The sequence below is a fragment of the Peromyscus leucopus genome, chromosome 22 (genome assembly GCF_004664715.2).
Source record: "Peromyscus leucopus breed LL Stock chromosome 22, UCI_PerLeu_2.1, whole genome shotgun sequence".
NCBI lineage: Eukaryota > Metazoa > Chordata > Mammalia > Rodentia > Cricetidae > Peromyscus > Peromyscus leucopus.
The window spans coordinates 21,127,004-21,145,995 of NC_051081.1; the positions used below are offsets into that span (position 1 = coordinate 21,127,004).

The following is an 18,992-nucleotide window of genomic DNA, read 5'->3' on the forward strand; positions in this document are numbered from 1 at the left end:
GTGTAGTCACAATGCTTGGACAGGGTGGCTCATGCCTGCAGTCCCAGCCCTCAGGAAATGGAGATAAGAGGATTGCCACCAGTCTAAAGCTAGCCTGGGCTACACAGGCAGATCTTTCTCAAGGAAACAAATCCTGGGAGAGGAGGAGCTGTGGAGAGATGGCTCAGCAGTTAAGAACGCTGTCTGATATTCCACAGGACCCAGATTCACTTCCCCACACCCACATGGTCTCACAGCCGTCTAAATCCAGGTCAGGGGATCCAGTGCCGCCTTCTGGCCTCTGTAGGCAGCAAACACCTGTCCGCATAAAATAAAATAATGAAGTGAAAACAAGCAAACACTGGAGGAGATGAAATGACTCCGTGGGTTAAGCCTGACCCCTGAACTTGATTTCTAAGACCTGCATTGTGGACGTAGAGAGCCAGCTCTTGAAATTATCTTCTGACTTTCCCAAGTGTGCTTTGACACGTGCACACACGGTGGGGGGGGGGAGTTTAAAATACATTTCTTAAAAATTTTAGCGATAATAACTACATTATATTCCCTTTTCCTTTTCTCCCTCTAAATCCTTTCATGTACCTCCCCTTGCTCTCTTTCAAATTCCTGGCCAATTTTTTAAAATTATTTGTACATGCGTGTGCGCGCGTGCGTGCGTGCGTGCGTGCATGTGTGTGTGTTTTCCTGGATTCATAAGTATAACCTGCCCAGTCATATGTTACTTGTATCCACATGTTTTCAGGGCAGACCGGTTGGTGTTGCTGACCAGCTGGTGTGTTCTTCCCCAGGAAGATGCTCCTCCCACTCCAGCATTCCTGTATTTAGGAACTTCCCTCTTCCACATTAGCATGTCTGTTGGTGTCTTTGTTTGGTTGTGTTTAGGCAGCCGTGTTGGCAAGACTTCTTGGGTATAGCTTCTGACATGTCTAGAAGACACAGTCTTACAGCAAGTGGAAGTTAAAAAATTAAAAACAAAAACCCAAACACCAAGCAAGGTGAAGGAGCCCATGAGGCTTCCCCTCTCCCTGAGGGTCTGTAAGTGGTGGTGCAGCCACCAGGAAGTAACCATGCTCCTGTGACTTGCCTTTCACCCCTGCTTCTCTTACCAACTGTAATGAAACTCACAGAAACCAGAGGGATCGCAGGTAGGATCGCATGAAAGAGGATCAGAAATTTCATATGCAGTTATCACTGCGTATACTTAATGTGTCCTAATACATAGCGTTCCTTCAAGTTTTATTTTCATTTATGTGTCTGTCTGCATGTTGGTATGTACATGCACGTGGGTGCCCACAGAGGCTAGAAGAGGGCGTCAGATCACCTGGAGACGTGGCTCAGTGGTTAAGAGCACTTGCTGCTCTTTTAGAACCCACGTTCCCAGCACCCATGTCAAGGCAAATCACAAACGCTTTTCACTCCAGTCCCTGGGAATCTGATACTCTCTTCTGGTCTTCATGGTTATATATATACACATATGCACATAGATATACACATATATGCATAGAGGGAGATACACATAAAATTTTTAGATTAAAAGAAATTTGTTTTTCCATAAAGTGGAAAGCCTGCAAACCTGAAGACTTATGTTCAATCACCACCACCCATATAAAAAGTTTGATGTAGTGGCATGTACACTTGTAATTCCAGTCCTGGTGATGCGCACATAAAAGGACCCTAGGGCTTGCCAGTCAGCCACACTAACCTGTTGGGTAAACCCCAGGCCCCAGTGGGAGATCCTGTCTTGAAAGAAAAGGTGGGATTGGTAAGATGGTTCAAGCCTGATGACCCGTCTTGTGTGCACCAAACCCACGCTACAGGTGGAAGGAGAGTACCACCAACTCACAAGTTGTCCTCTGACCTCCCCATCACATGCACAATAATAATAAATATCCTTTTAATTTAAGTTTTAAAAGGGCTAAGTTGGGCAGTTCCTGGAGATTGACATTCAAGGTTGACCCCTTGCCTACACACACACACACACACACACACACACACACACACACACACACACACACACGAATTATTTCTTCCTCTTATTTTCTAAGATCTCTGTTTAGATACTAAATTTACTTAATAGATCTTAATAGATTTTGTATTACTGGCCTGTTGCAGCTCCCACTGTGAAAGTACAGCAGTTTGTTAATTAATCAGGTCACCTATGATCAGATGTAGGTCTGCCTGAGCAAAAATGACCAGTGATTTTAGAAACATAGAGCAGAGTCATTTAAGAGGACTTTGTGGCTCCTCGGGCTGGAGAGAAATGTTCTCCTTTCCTCTCAGTCTTAATCTATAGCCGACAGTAGACTTTACTACAGACATCTTAGACGTGCTTTTTTTCACATCTTTGTCCTGGTGTGAATGCATATGACTTGTCTGTAGTGAGAAGATGTAATTATTATCGATGACATTTACTTTTGTTGTGATACATTTTCTCTAATTGCTGGTTTGTGCGGGTAGGATTTTCTGGTCCTGGTGAGTAATGGCCTATTCATGCTTTCTCAACCCCTTCAGACATGGCAAGCTTCACAGTGCCTGCTCTGGACACACAGCCTGCTGGAGAAAGATTGGCTTTGCCAGAGACCTCACGTGTGCACATTAAAGTGAAGGGGACAGTGACAAACTGTGTCTGATAGTGCCTGACTTCTTCAGTCTGAAATCCTTGATGTATAATGTCTTCTTTGCAGCGAGACGGGAGAGCCTGATCGCCACCCCAGCATGTTCCTCTTACTCTTGGTGCTGGAGAGACTCTACCCATCTCCGATGGATGGCACGTCGTCTGCACTCAGCTTGGCACCCTTTGTTCCTTTCATTATCAGGTAGTGTCCTGGTGTAGGGGACTTGAGGGAAATGCCTTATCTTGTTCTTATTTGGGGAATTATAAGCAGCATATTGTCTTAGGAAGCCATTGTGTGAAATGGGGCCAGTGAGGCTTTCTACCATGCTCCTGCCTGCTCTCTAGTGCTTCAGAGGAAGGTGCTTAGACTGTGGGTGTGGTGCAGGCTCCTGAGAACCTGCAGTGTTGGTAGCATTTCCCTTGGAGCCCTGCTGATGGGTGTGTGGTGTTGACAGGAGATAGCTCTTTTGAAAACACTGCCTAGGGTTCGCATTGTACTCTACTAGGCCAGCCAACACATGTGTGGAGCAGGCGTGATCCTAGCGTCCGTTCCTGTCCTGTGGTTTAAAAGACTATCAGAACATCTCTCTGGCTCTTGACTCTGGAGGAGTCAGAGCATTCAGGGCCTGGCATGCCTGTGCCAGTGCCACATAGCCCATGGTCCCAGTTACCTTCTCTTTCAAACTTGAGTGCTTACAAAGATCTCCAAGCATAGAGTGCATGTGGATACACACCAACTACAGCTGTTCTTGCTACAGCTTCTTTGGAGGGACCAAAGGCTCTGGTACCTCTGTGGAGGTGTCTGTCACCGTCTGATCACTTCTATTTTAGATGACGCACCTTAACATGCCGGCCTCCAAAAAGTATTTGTATTTTCTAGCTGTCATAGTTTTAACAGTTTTCACGTTTCTCCTTAATTTCTTGTCTAGTTGGTGTCTTTAATGTATCTACTGAAAGATTGAAATGGTCTTGGACAAAAACATGAAACTTGAGAGAGTGTGTTTATTGTTTGTGTGGTACTTTGGGCTCTGCTTCCTGGTCTCACGTAGGTGACTTACGCATTTCCATGTGAGAAACCATTAAACACAAGATTCTGACATGTGATTGCTCTGACCATTTGTTTGCCAGAGCGGGGGCTGTGGCTGTGTTATCTTTGATCACAGAGATGACTCACTCAGACGGGTTTCTGTTTCCTGATACACAGTTACTGACTGCCTCATTCAGCATTTGGTGATTCATTTTAGAAATTTAGGTGGTAAATTTTACTTTCAAGAGCCTTAACAGTGTTCTCTTTCATGAACACTTGTAGGAGGAAGGTGGGGGCTAAGTGGTGTTTTCAGAAAGTCGACACAGGGGAAAGGTACAAGCAGAGAATCACAGTGTACATTAGAAACCAGGATATGCCATGGGCCCTCATCGTCTGCCTTGAGAACACTTGCTTTGCAGAGGCTTTTATAAACTTTCTGTGGTCTGCTGCTCCTAGAAGCAGGAAGTTGCTGCATTGAAAATATCCTTCCAAATGAACCTGTTTATATATCATCTGAGTATATACATGGTATTGAGAAATAGTCAAAGATTACATTAATATAGAAGATTTAAACTTTATTCTGAAACCAGGTTGTTGGGAGCAGTGAAGTCCTTAGTGTGTTGTTAATGTACATGTGGCCATGTCAGTGACCCCAGTACCTCAGACCCATGGGAATGGCAAAACCTTTCCCTGGGTGAAGCCTAGAGGTATGACAAAGCCTTTTCACCCTTGTGGCGATGGTGATAGTGTCTGCAGGAAAAGTTCAGAACTGCTCCCCACGACCCACATTGTGAGCCCAGCCAGGTTCATGGCCTGAAGACTGCTCCTTTACAAAGACTGCTCCTATCGAGATGAGCTAACCTGCCTCCTTTTTCAGTTGTGTATAATAACCCTGCCTTCTTGTTTATCTTATGTAGTAACCCTGCGTCCTTCTCCAGCTAGCTGTATGCAACACTCTCATCTCGCTGTTCAAATGTAAATACGTATAACTATATAATAAACACACTAAGCTTCCAATGTGCTATTACAGAGTCTACTACCTGATCCTAGATTTTCATGTCTGTGTGTCTTGTCTGTCCTTTCCTCATTCCCTCATTGCACCTAGTTAGGGTTCTAGGACTCAAACTGTGCAAGGATGTGGCACCAGGTTAGAACACAGTTTGGGTTAGTTTATTTGATTCATTTGTGTTACTTGGTTTTACAGTGTTGGGGATCAAACCCAGGGCCTTGCTCATGCTTGGTAGGTACTCTACCATTGAGCTGCATTCCAGCCCTGTATGTTTAAAAATCTACCCAAAAGATCTGGAAAGATGGTCCAGCAATTAAGAACACTTCTTATCAGCCAGGCGGTGGTGGCACACGCCTTTAATCCCAGCACTCGGGAGGCAGTGGCAGGTGAATCTTTGTGAGTTTGAGGCCATCCTGGTCTACAGAGCGAGATCCAGGAAAGGCGCAAAGCTACACAGAGAAACCCTGTCTCGAAAAACAAACAAACAAACAAACAAAAAACACTTGTTATCAAAGCAGACCAAGGTTTGGGTCCCAGAATTCATTTGATGACTCACAACTGCCTGTAATTCTAGTTCCAGGGAATCTAACACCCTTTTTTGTTCTCCATAGGCATTAGGCATGCACATGATGCACACACATACATGCCAGCAGAGCACCCATACACATAAAATAAATAAATCTAAGAGATTTTTAAAGAAAGAGTCTGCCCAAGCTTGTTTCTCTGTCAGCATGAATCTTAGAAATTACTAATTGGGATTTTCCATGTTCTGTGTGGGTACTGTTAGGACTGTTATACTGTCTTGGAACAGAAATGCTCATATTAGCCCCAGCATCTTGTTTACAGTTTTTAAAGTCTTGTGTATTTTTCTGTTCTCCATCCAGATACACAGCCCTTTCCCACATTAATGAGGTGCCTTTCATTTAAGACCATTCACCCTTCAGTTGCAATAGCACAGAATATTCATGTTTTAAAAGGAACCCAAGTGGCTTTCTGAATGTAGCTCATCAGTGCCTACTTGTCTGGCTTTCTAGGGGCCAGAGGTCTTTTCTGAGGCCAAAAGGGGCCAGGAGTCTTTGAATTCCCTTTCACAGGCAAGTTCGAGCTTCCAGTGGAAAATTACAGGAAACCACATAGTACCATCCTAGAACCCTGACTGGAGAGGCCTGAACAGAGCAAAGGCCCAGACTAAGGAGACATGGTTCTGTGTGACTTCCCGCTGTGACACTGGCACCAAGCATTTATCCTGCCCTGGACTGACATGGTACTCTCTCTGTGTGCATAGTGCCTCCTCCCGTTAAAAAACGAGAGCTCAGGACCTCCCTGACCTGGAGAAATCTCCTCACTGCAGTTCACTGTTTGGAGAGCCCCTGTACAACGTCCTTCTCCCCGCCCCAGACCCTGCAGCCCCCCTTCTTTCAGCTTCATTTATTTTCAGTACCGATCTTCCCCAATCCATTTGCTCGCTGTTCTCAGTTTCAAAGTGATACCCGCTGTCTTTCTTTCTCAGGCAAATACTGCGCACCGATGACAAAACCAATATGTACCCTTTGACATCATGCATAGAAACCTACGTGGGGGACATTTCACATTGAGATGTGAAATCATTGAGATGATCTAGTCAACAAGGGATAGGGAAGCTTGTGTTTCATGTATTTAAACACATTGCATGGAACCTTAGGAATAGACCAGTTTTACCAAAGAGGAAGGTAGAAATAGAAAAACCGAGAGTTGGTCCTTTTAAGCCTGTGACCTTGGGAGATAATACTGACTCTGATCTTGTTTCCCTTGAATATTACATAATGCAGATGATTACATTGCACCTTCTCCAGGTTATAAAGCAAGGCAGTTTGTCTTCTGTGCTGGAGTATTGTGGGTCTTACAGGAAATAATAATATTTCACTTGAGATTCTGGTACCAGGAGCTCTCCTTTAAGTCTATGCATTATATTGCTGCTTTTGTTTTTTTGGATTTTTGTTGTTGTTGTTTATTTGTGTTTGTTTTGAGATGGATTCTCATGCAGCCCAGACTTTCCTGAACTTTGTATGTAGCCTAAGATGATCCTCTTGCCTCCACTTCCCAAGCACCCAGATAACAGGCATGTGCCAGTGTGCCAAGTTCATGCAGTGCTAGGAATTGAACTCAGGAATTAACTACGTGCCATGCATCTGTACATTTTATTTGCACTTGCTCTGATTTCCCAGACTCCTTTTAGGTAAGTAGAGGACAACATTTGCTTTCTAGAGACAAAAGAGGCAAGCAGCATGGTTCGGCATCACCAGGGTGGAAGTCTGTGCTGCTCCCTTTCCTGTGCACTGGCTCCTGATTGCTCCTCTCCTTCCTCGTCATTACCACCGTTAGATTATGCTGTAGTGCTCAGTGCTTGCTCCTCGTCATAAACTGTCATCTCCTAACAGGCAGAACAGCTAGTGGCGTTGGTGTTTGGGGGCCCGCCCTTCTACCTAGTACAGGTTTGGCACTGAGTTAAATTGAGTAATGCAGAAATGAAACTAGCTTAGAGTCAAAACTGTGTGTGTGAGCAGATTTGTGTATTCGGAAGTCTTCAAGGACTCCAGCCCTGCATTATTGGAACCGCATGCTGTAGCCATGGTCATGGTTTATATAGAAGGAGCCTCAGCCGGGTTCCATGTTTTACCTGGCCTTTGAGGAGCCCTCTGTTCTATTAGGAGCTTTGACATTTGCTTATATTTTGATTCACCTCTCTGACTTTCTGTTTCCTTTTCAAACAAGTTTCAATCAAATTAAGCTCTTGGACTGAATGTTACCTTGGTCCTCTCTGGCCTCATGAGCCTTGACCTTTCTGGATTATGAACTCCTCCCTGGCTATCCATTAGAGGGCCCTGTGAAAGTCTTGACTTTCAGTACCCTGCTACAGGGGTTAGGGTCATAGGAGAGAAGCCTGAATGGATAAGGATAGAAGAAGAGGCAAGGCACTGTTTTTCTGTTGAAATTCATACAGTTATAATGAAGCCAGACATGTAAGGGAAAGCCCCCCAGACTAATACAGCAAGAATAGAGGACCAAGAATAGAGGATCAGGAGAGCCTCACTGTGGTGGGGCTAAATGTCCTGCTTATAGCACTTGTGGTTTATGTGTGAAGGAATTCTAGAGGTGATCATCTGTAATAGGGGAAGAAGAGAGGAGGCTTTTATGGCTGCATGTGGTGGTGGTGCACACCTTTAATCCTAGCACCTGGGAGGCAGAGGAGAATCTTTTTGAGTTCGAGGCCAGCCTGGTCTACATACAGAGCTCTAGGACAGCCAGGACTGCACAGAGAGACGCTGTCTTCAAAACAAACTGGTGTGTAATTACTATCGGATTTGATTTGCAGAGTAGCAGTGTGTCTCTGCAGCACGTGTACGGTGTGTAGCGCACATCAGTGCAAGTGCACCACCTCAGACAGGACACCGAGACTCCGAAAGAGCAGGCTTTTTTTAGCACTTGCTTTGACATGTCTCTGCCAGTAAATGGGAAGGAAAACCCTGAAGCCAGATGGAGGTTGGGTACTAGGAAGTGTGCACAGTGTTCTGTGAGTAAGAGCATGTCCCAGGACTCAAATAATTGACAGACACTGGTTCAAAAGTCAACTCAGAATCATGCCAGCAATTTGGGGGCCGTGGGGCATGGAAATCTTGTGCCAGCAGCCTTTAAAAGCAAGGAGAAGGCATATTTTTATATTACCACATAGTTGTACTGATAGCAGTTGTTCCCGACTGGTTCTTAAGTGTAGCACTTAGGAGTATTCTAGGCTTCAGTTGCTGAGAACTAGGAAGGAATCCCCGAGAATAAGTCATATCTGAGTCACCTCAGTGTTTGGGTGACATTACCATGCTGGTGGATGTGCAGCTTTATTCAGTATCTGAATTACTTAAGTGAAAATAGACTCGATTGCAACTGTGTGACACACTTTTATAAAATGTGTGTATAACAGGCAGAGGAATAAAAATGCAAAAATCTTCAGAAATGAGAGTAGCAAATACAAACTCAGACTCACACCTTCTCACACCCTTTACCTCTGTGTGGCTTAGGGAATGGAGGCAACTGAGGAGCCATGAACTCAGAGTTTTAATTTTATTTATGATGTGTATTTTTTTTTTTTTTTTTGATGCTTGGTACTGGGCAAATGGTTAGATGTCTTATTAGTCTTTATACTTATTTGTTTTTCTTTTTCTGTATGTCTGATATATTACTTGATTGAAAGTAGAGGCTGGCAAGTTGACTCACCAGGTCAAGGCCACCAAGCCAGGACCCTCACGGTAAAAGGAGAAAGCGGACTCCTGCGAGCGGTCCTCTGAATTCGACACAATAAGGGCTTTTGTAAATATATGTTCCAAATGGCTTTAGGAAACTGTATTGGTGGGTTGAGACTAGAGATATGTACCACGTTAGGATTGAGGGGTGTCTGCTTTCATATCGGAGAACCGGGGGCAGTGATGGCGCCACTGCTGGGGAGAGCAGAGCTTGCTGGAGTCCTCCTGAGCTCTCTGGGTCCGTCTGTTTATTCTTCTGCTCTGGGGTCCCCATTTTAGGAGGGCCAGTGATAGGCTAATATTTATCTGGGGCAGTGTCCACGATGTGGAGGAAGCGAGACATCTGGAAGCAGTTAGAGCGGGGAAGACTGGATAGAGGCAACATGGGAATGGCCTTCGCATCCTGGAGGCTGCTGTAGGGGAAGGCCTGTAATTTGTCATCTTTTCTCCCAGTGGGGAAGTAGGAGAGTGCAGCTCTGAAGACAGGAAGAGTTTTGTGAAAGGCAGTGTTCTCCATCAAACGCATGATTAGATTTCCTCCTACTGAGCTGCTCAGCAATGAGAGTGCTTGAGGAAAACTGATCGATCGATTGATCGATCGATTGATCATGATTGATCGATCGATTGATCGATCGATTGATCGATCGATTGATCGATCGATTGATCGATCGATCGATCGATCAGATGGTGGACATGCTTCCCAAAGGGTCACTGTGATGCATCTGAGGTTGGATAGGATGCTGTCCAGGCATCTGTCTGTTTGGGATGTCTTATTTCAGGACACTGAAGAGCTCAGCCACAGTTCCCAAGTGGGTGGTGAGTCAAATGATGAGCCTTGTTCTAAATGTCTCACACCTATTTGTACACTTTTATGAGTTCTCCAGTCTTACAAAGAAAAGAATGGGGGAGCCATTTTGGTATGACCCACAAAGTTGTGGTGGTCTGTTCCTAAGTGATGCCCTCCAGGAATTAATCCACTTAAATTTAGCTTCTAAGTAACTTCTCTAACTTTGTTCTGGATGGTTCTGAGAACACTCTTGGCCTGTGTGATGTTATGTCTGAAAAGCACTCCTTATTGATTTAATTAACTTTTTTTGTGGTTGCTGTATTTTCTTCCATTCCAGATGTTGGCTTAAGTTACATTTGTTTTCTGACAAGTATAAGGACCATCTGAGTCTTGAGAAGTCAGAGGTGGCTCTTCTGAAGTGACTGGAATAAATAACTGCTTGTTGTCCGCAGTTCTTAACGGATCTTTTTGAACAGAGATGCCTGGGGAGAGAGTTTTGCAGTCCCCAAGTCTTGCCCATTGCACATGGAAACACCTAAAATTGGGCCTTCTTGGAACTGCAAATGAAAAATTCCCTCTCCCTGGCTCTCCTGTGGTTTCCACTGAATTTCATAGGGACGGAGATTTCCAGAGAGGCCTGTTGTTCTGTCAGTCTAGAACTCTGTCCTTTTGGTTTTACAGGGGAGACTGTGGACCCCAGATCAGGCTTTGGACAAGATGGCCAAGTGCAGAAGTTCACTTCTGCTCAGGCACTTTTCAGCAGCTCATTTTCCTTTTGTCTTTAAGCGAGACTGGCACCCACTCCTCTCTCAGTTGGGGTTAGCCCACTGAGCTAATTGTGATGCAGACATGTACATGTCTCTAGTGGCAGCAGTTTAGGCCTCTTACAGGGAGGCCTGGAGCAGAGATGGAAGGGGCTTCCCGGTGCTATGCTAACCTGCTTCCTTCTTCCTGTGACCCATCCAGCTCTGTTGAGAACTGTGCTCATGCTCTTCCGAGTTTCCAGATTCCACCCAGGGATAGTTGATGTTGAGCATGTGGAATGAAATCGTGTTTTCTGTGTTGTATGCCCCCCCCTCCAAGTTCTGGCATTAAAACAAACAAACAAACAAAACTCATTTATTTTTGTTTTTCCTCCTAGTTCCTAGAGCAAGGCCTGGCTGACTCAGTCTGGGGTGTCAGATCTCTTTAAGACTTTTTTCCAAGTATGTTTTTGAGCAACAGGAATGAGGAGTTCACCTCTTATGGAATGCATTGACAAAGCAAGCTAGAAAAACAAAACTTGTAGGGACCAGCTTTTCTTGAGTGTTATCTGTTACCTTGACAGGCCAGTTGAGGTCATGTTAGAACAAGTGGTTAGATCTGCAAACAGTCTCATTCTTAGGTGAAGATTCTGACAGTGATGATGATCCATGGCCTGTTGCTGTCGTTTGCTTGAAAAGCTAGAATCCAACCAGTTGATTGATTGGCCAAGTGCTTGCTAAACATTTGTTGTGTATCTAGCTTGTGCTGGGTTGTGGGTAAGCTGGAAAGAAAGGGGTCTTCATCTTTGAAGGGTTTGCTGTAGAGCCAGTGAGATAAAGTGCAGGCTGTGACTGACACGGTGTGTACATTAACCACTTTGTGGGATCCACGGCCTAAGGGCTGAGGCTAGTGAGTTGCAGAAGTCTAGCAGGCTTTCCCAAGGAGCAGGGCAGGAAAAATCTCAGGGAAATTCAGTCCGCCATTTTAAAGACTTCTAGAAATAATCCACTGGGATGTCATATAAGAACAAAGTGAGGCCATACCACTCTGCAGACAGTGGGACCCAGCTAGGGGAGGGTTATGATAGTTCTAGATTTATAACCCAGAACTGATTATAGAGCGCTGCTTCTACCTGAACTAAGGGTGACCCAGGAAATACACAATGATAGTGCTTTGCAGTTTTAACAGGGCAAACCACAGATCACAAATCTCTGACAACTTTAGTAAAGAATAGCATTTGTCCCAGAGGTTGCATTTTTAAATTCAGTAATAATACACATTTAAAAGTACTTTAATAATCTTTTTTTTCATATGAAGCTTTTATTTTCTGATTTTAAATATTTTCTCAAAAATTTTGCCAAGGTGTTCATGGATGTTTTTAATGCTAACTTGAAGGGCTACACAGTATCAGGCCCCATGCTGGCTAATGCAACACTCATTTCCCTTGTAGTCATGAACATTTTAGATCAAAATTGTACTTTTTTTCCCTCTTCAGACAGAAAATATGAGTTAGGGAATAGAGCAGTAAGTGAAAATTAAAGATAGTAGTATAGGAACATGACTTTGGTTATCTATCCCTGGTTTGTTCTCTCTGTCTCTGTCTCTGTCTCTGTCTCTGTCTGTCTCTCTTTCTCCCTTTGGACCTTGACTCTTACTTTACTACAATAGTCTCCTGCTATCCTTAGGGATATAGTCCTAGCCCCTAGTAAATGCCTAAAGCCCCAGTTAATATTGACCCCCACTGTATTTACTCTCATAAGACATACATACTGAAGGTATGACCTTTGCATCTGTTGCACAATCTCAAAGCCTCCCTGAACCCCCACCCCTGGCACAGTCTCATGGATAGGAGACTCGTCTCTACCATAAATCTTAGGTTTGCAACCCAGCTTCTCTCTTTTCCTAGTGGCCAGCTGCTTTCACCTTTTCGCTGACAGTGTGTTGGTGTGGTGACAGCTCCTCGGCCGGTCTGTATTGCCAGCTTTATCACTGCTTTTATGCTTCGGGCCATGAAGTAAACTGAGACTTGAACCGAACCACCGTCTGACTGTGGCAGTCAGCCGGATAATGAGGTGGTCGAGTGGCTCACAGGCGGGTAGCATGTGCGCTGGAGATAGGGCTGAGCAAAGGATGGTCACGTGTTGAGCCGCACAGTATGGGGTGACATGAGATCTCATCACTGTACTTCAAATGATGTACAAACTAAAGCCTATGGATTGTTTATTCCTGACATTTTCCAAGTAGTCCTTTGAGGCCACGGGTAACTGAAACCGTGGAAAGCAGACCTCAAGTAAGCAGGGGACAGCAATATCTGCAGTCTGGTTAAACCAGCTGCGTTAGTCATGTGTGCGCACAGAGTGCACAGGACTTCCGGAGACTTGCTTTTGCTTGCCCGTCCCCATGCCCGTCTCTCCCTTCGCTCTGGCATCTCTTCTCCCTCCTTTCAAAGCGGGTACAGCAGCCTTCCCACTCCGTTCAGGCACTGCTGAATTGACTGAGGGCCACTGTGCTCCCGTGTGACCCAGTCCCTCGCCTTTCACCCCGGGTTTACAAGAGACATTAGAGACCATGGCACCTCTCCACAGAGACGCCCCTCCCCCGCCAGGCTGCCTTGTGTTCTGTGATCTGACTCGGAGAGGGTTGTGTGTTCACAGTCCCCATTCTTGCCCTGCCCCGTCCCTCCATGCCATCACTGCCCTGAAACTGCCTCCTTTCCAAAGCCCCTGAGTGCTTTGCAGTGCCCTCTGCTTTTCTCCTGACCCAGTGCTCTCTCTGGCAGACTCCCTCCTCCACAGCACTGGCCACAGTGCCTTCCTCCAGCCATTGTGTCTCCTCTTCCCGTTCCTTCCCACTCCACCTTCTTCCTGCTGCTCTTCAAACACCGTCCACTTCCTTGTCCTGCCCTCAGCCTTTTCTCATTCCCTTGCACTGGCTAGGGTTGCCACGTGCCTACACTAAGGAGTCAGTCTTAATCCGTGGCTCCATGTTCAGGGACTTTGTTTGCACAGACATCTCTCTCTGCCTATCCCACAGACATCTAGAGGTGAGCGCTTTCAGTGGCCCCTGCTCACGCTGAGAAGCCCCCACCCCACCCCACCCCCATAGGATCTAGTGCAGTATCTGCTGTCAATACTCCCCTTCTCCACAGGCAACATAACTGAGTGTCCTCAGGGATCTGACCGGTCACGGTTGCTCACTGGCAGGAGCATTGCTCCAAAACAAATCCCTGGCTTTTTCCTGAGAGCCAGCCTTGCAGTAAGTTCGAAATGATGGGCTCTTTTTCCTTACATTGGTTCATAACAGTCTGCAGCACCCGAACAGGGCCCAGGAGAAGTAAGTCTAATGTATCTGCAGTCCGTAAGGAACTGTTTAAGGAGTCAGGCTTGGACCATTTATTCATTCACTCAACAGGCATTCCCGAGAAGACTGAGGCACTAAAATGCGATGGAGAGTCGGGCAGCGTTTTTGTCATCTGAAGTGTTCTGGCTGTGATGCTTCTTGTCTCTCTTTGTTCTGACTTTTCTATCCTCAGTAATGATGAATGATAATTAGCAGATGTTTATGGTAGAGTAGGCACTATGGTAGGTCCTTCTGCATCTTAGCCCATTCAATCCTCAAGACAGTGAGGTGAGTTTGCTGTTGCTGTTACTGTCATGTAAAGAGGAGGCATGGAAATAGACCCTAGGTGATACAGCTAGTGTGGGCTGGGCATGGCTTTGAGCCCAGGTGGCCTGGCTCCAGAGCCCTTTTACCTTGGGTTTCCTAGTTCTTCACCAAACAACAGGCTCTCCCACCTACCTATTCCTGATGTTCTATCTGTGAAACATGACAAGCCGGTTCTCCGTGTGCCAAAGGCTAACCTACAGTTTTATCTGACAGCTGTTTGGGCTTGCCTTATTTTCTTGGATGTTTCTCCTTTGAGGCATGGCGTTGGCAGTGGTCTCATTTTCCAATCTGAAATCAGCACCAAAGGAAGAAAAATTTTCAGTTGAGCCCATGTGCTGTGACAGGTTGCTAAATAAAACTGGCTGAGCTAAAGTAGTGAGATTCTTGAGAAATCCTGAGAGCTTCTTACAAAAGACATCTTCCTTGTTTGGGAGCTTGGGGTCACTGCACACTTGAAGTGTGCCTTGGGGCTGAGATGCATACAGTCCTAGCTTGTCTGTAGGCTGCTGTTCATGCATGCTTTCAAAACTATTAGAAAAGCTTCCTTGCTGACTCCAGTGTGTCATCTTGAGTTTTCACGGTTTCAGCTTTCTGTAATTTCGGAAAGCTTGCTGAGAATGAAGGAAAACCAATAGTAGCATTGCATTTACCTAAGGATTTGAAGTTTACAAAGTACTCTCTTCATATGTACCAGCTTCTTTCTTCATCTTTACTGTCTTAGAGAACAGAATCACATGGTCACCAGTTCATAGTCAAATGTTTCTAATTGCAGCTGTTTTCTTATCTGACAATCCTAAACCTACTCAGGCAAAGGCCAGTGTGGATGAGGAGGGTGGTTTCATTGCTCCAGAGTGCATCTAGGAACAATCTTGGGGGCCCTAACAGTAGCAGCTGGTGAAATGGGTTCAAACCTTCTCTTCTTGTCCGTATTAGGTTTTGTATGTACTGAGTCCCACGTCTGTCCTCCACTGGCTGAACTTAGTTCAGTGAATAATCATAAAACCAGAGTTTGGTGTGTCCCCCAGCTCCTAGGGGAGGGGTATTGTCATCCCCTGTTCATCTACACAGCATCCAGAGTGATGCTATTGTGTGTCTAGAAGGTGCTGCCATGTAAGGAAGCCTACTCAGTTTTGATCACTGCAGCCAGTCGTACTGGAAAAGGTGGTCTATTTTGGTCCAAACCATGGAAATAGGTCCAGATAGCCAAGAAAAAGCTGAGTTGTTGCTGAAAGATGTGTCACACAGACGAGAAAATAATTTACAAATAGTGGGCAGAAATATTTTCAAAACACTAAGAGAGTCCCTTGAGCTGTCCTTGTGGTATTAGCTTCTTTCTTATTGGACTGTTTATTTACTTTTTCCCTATAAGAGTCATTGTTTTCTATAAAACCCAAAATTTAAGGTATAGCTTCATTGGGTTTGGACAAAATAATCAAAAATGCAAAATTAATATAATAATTATAACCCATATAACTTTAATTAAGAGAAACTTAGAAAGAAATGGAATTCTTGCTGAGCATGGTGGTGCATGACTTTAATTCCAGTGCTTGGGAGACAGGCAGGTAGATCTCTGTGAGTTTGAGGCCAGACTGGTCTACAGAGTGAGTTTCGGGCTAGCCAGAGCTACATAGAGAAAGACTTCCTAGAGAGAGATTTGCATTCTGCTGCCTGGTTGAGCATGTCCCTAAAGTAGTAGCTTTAGAATGCCATGACTTAATGGAATTCTCCATTGTGAACCAGGCACAGAGTAGCTTCCCTATGCTCTCCTCTCCTGAAGCACTGGTGTCACGAGGGATTGGATATGAACCTAGAGAATGCCATGGGATTGCATACAGCCTGACTAAGGTAACTAGTATTATTGGGCAGTTTGCTCTGGTTTCGAAGCCCTGGGCTATAGATTCTAGAATGGGTGGCTATCCTGACCCAACCTTAGATAAATATTCCTGAGTTCTAAGTAAGATGGGGAGTCCAAAGCCCTGTTTTTTTGAGTCTCACAACCAGTCCGTGGAGTGAACAGAGTAGAGGGCAGTAAGAGAACACTCTGCTACTGACTGCTGTTCCTGGCCACCCCTTTTCCTTAGGGGTGCTGCTAAGCTGCTGCAGCCCCTAGCAAGCACCGACTTGCTCTGAGGGTGGTGTTCTTAAACAGTGCCCTCAGGCCACTTCATATTCTTAGATGCCACCTTCATCTTGAGCTGAGCCTTGAGGGCTCATTTAGAATATAGTTTCAATCCCTTTTAAAGCAGTGAGAGGCAGACTACACTTAAGTCATTAGCCACACTGTGAGTTAGTTTATGTTTCTTTGATTTTTAACAAGAAGACAATTAGAAGACATTGGCAGAAGATGCAGAATGGGGAACAAGAAAGCATGCTGTCCTCCTCACACTTGTGGCCTGGCAGAGGACTGCTATAACTTCACCCCACCAGAACTGGTTCCCATGCTTTCAGGGACGTCCTATTTCCACTTACCTCTCCTGTCAGAGAAATCACTGGAGCCTTTTACAGCTTTGACTCTTCCTTACCCTTCAGAGATGTAGCTCTGTTTCCTTTTCAAGATGAAAGCTTGTCTTTGTCCCTCCCCAAATAGTTTCAGGCAGCAGAACACATTGAATCCTTGCAGATAAAAGACCCTGCTGATAAAATGCCAGATTGTTATCAGAGCCGCAAGTGAGGGAGTCAAGTCTCTACCATTAATTACCTCCTTACAGCTTTGTTTATATCCTGTTCATTCGGGGCATGTTTTTCTTGGACAGTTTCTTGTCTGAGCTCTGAACTGCAGTCTGAAGTTTGTAAAACTCCCAAAGGTCAGGGAATAGTGGGTCTCTTCTTTTCAGAAAGGCTTAATGGTAAGGAAGAGAAGATCAAAGTCGCTAACTTTTATCTGAAGGGACAATGCTTTATTTGCACAGTTAGTACCTCCTCACTTCAAGCAGACAGACTCCAATGTGCTATATGAACTTTGGTTCTGAATACTTAGCCAGGAGGTTGCCTGACAATAGAATGGCATTTATATCTGAGGCGTGAATGCCATGCAGCAACAAATTGGATATCCAGACATGGAGGCCAGAGGCCAGTTCACTCTAAAAGAAAACTCCCTGGTAAATATACTTGACAGCATTGATCCATGCATTTAAAAATGACTGGGCTGGGTATAGTGACGCGTGCCTTATCCCCAGCACTTGGGAGTTAAAGGCAGGTGGATCTCTGAGTTTGCTGTCAGCCTAATCTACAGAGTGAGTTCCAGGCTAGGTAGAGCTACATAGTGAGATGGCAACCTGAGAAATTTTACATATGGGGTATTTCACCATAACAAATAAATAAGGCCTGCTCTGGAGCATTCTAGTACTCTGGCATAGTAGGAAACGCAGTATGATTTGAATTGTCTGCCCTAATGTGAGTGTGACTGCTGTTGCATATAGGGAATTGATTGGCCTTTTAAGGACTATAGGGCTATGAATATTGAGCACTTTAAGGAACCCAAGAGGTAAGAGCATTTTGCTGCTATCACATTAGATGTATGGAGAAGTTTGGGATTGGAGGAGCCTGTTTTGTCTTTAAAAGGATTGTTTAAACCATGGTAGCTACTGTCCTCCAGATAAACCAGGGAGAGAAGTCACTTCTCTCAAGTGTCCTGTGTCTTCACACCTGGAAGAGCTGTGTGCTCTGACTATGGAATAGTGGCAGTGATGTGCTTCATGACAAGTCTCATAAGTTAAATTAACTAACTGTCTGTGGGAACTGGCAACTGTTAAATGGCCAAACACACGTTTATTTACTATTAATGAAGAAATTTGAATCTGACCTTATGTTGTCTCATTAGGTTCTGTCTTTGTTAATAAGACAGCTGCAACAGACTCAACCAGCCCTCTCAGCTTCTGAGCACTAGACTGCCATATTTTTCAGACCAAAAAAAATTCTCAAACCCTATGAGCATGCTATCTGGTGATACAGCTACAATACAAGTTTTAGGAAGGGAGGAAAGGGTAGAAGACTAGACTCATTTTTTTTAAATAATGAAACATTTGTTCTTTTTAACTTTGAAAACATTTTGGGGGGTGGGGAGCAGAGACAGGGTCTCACTATGTAGCCTTAGTTGGCCTGGAACCACCATGCCAGGTGGAAACCTTGTATTTTAAACTATAACTAAGCAATACCTCTTATACCGTCCCGTCACTGTTTGAAGGCAACCATGAGGATGTCAGCAGTGTCTTTCATATATTTATGTTGAGTGTTTTTTGGAGAAGAGGTTAGACATTAGAACCTTAGGAATAAGTTAAGGTGATGTGTGTGTGTGTGTGTGTGTGTGTGTGTGTGTGTGTGTGTGTGTGCGCGCGCGCTATGAATGAAATCCAGTAGAAATAGGTTTTGACCTTCTCCTAGGTAAGAATAGGGAGGGAAGAAAATGTTTTGTTTTGTCTTGTTTTTGAAGCAGGGTCTTACTGTATAGCCCAGGCTGACCTGAAACTTGCTATGTATTCAGGTGGTCAAAGTGACCTAAAATTTTCAAGCTTCCTATCTCCACTTACTGAGTACTAGGATTACAGGTATGTACCACTGCATCATAGGCTTAAAATATATATTCCTTATGAAACAATGACTTTGCTAGAAATAGCATGGATGTTTAAGACAGTCTGGTATAAATGATTTTTTTAAAAAGTGGATTCCTTTGCTTTCTTTTGACTAATGGCTTTGTCAGGATAACCACTGGGATAGTAAACGAAGTGCTTTGAAGTAGATGAGGGAGTGAGTAAAGAGCATTTCTGTACCTTGTACGAGCTGGTGATGCAGATTGTAAATGAGTGAGGCCAAATTCCACCAGCAAATGTAGCCAAAGCCATAGAAATCTATTGACGAGATCGTGAAAATGAGTGGAAGCA

The 18,992-nt window shown here is 44.7% G+C and overlaps 1 protein-coding gene across 2 annotated transcripts in view; it reads left to right on the top strand.

The window, feature by feature from the left end:
• The window catches only part of Thada (THADA armadillo repeat containing), a 294,070-nt gene that overhangs the window by 135,599 nt on the left and 139,479 nt on the right, over positions 1-18,992 (top strand). For both annotated transcript variants that reach the window (XM_028892580.2, XM_028892588.2), the window contains exon 28: positions 2,682-2,813. In XM_028892580.2, the coding sequence (XP_028748413.1) occupies positions 2,682-2,813 (132 nt within the window). The remainder of the gene's footprint in view (positions 1-2,681; positions 2,814-18,992) is intronic.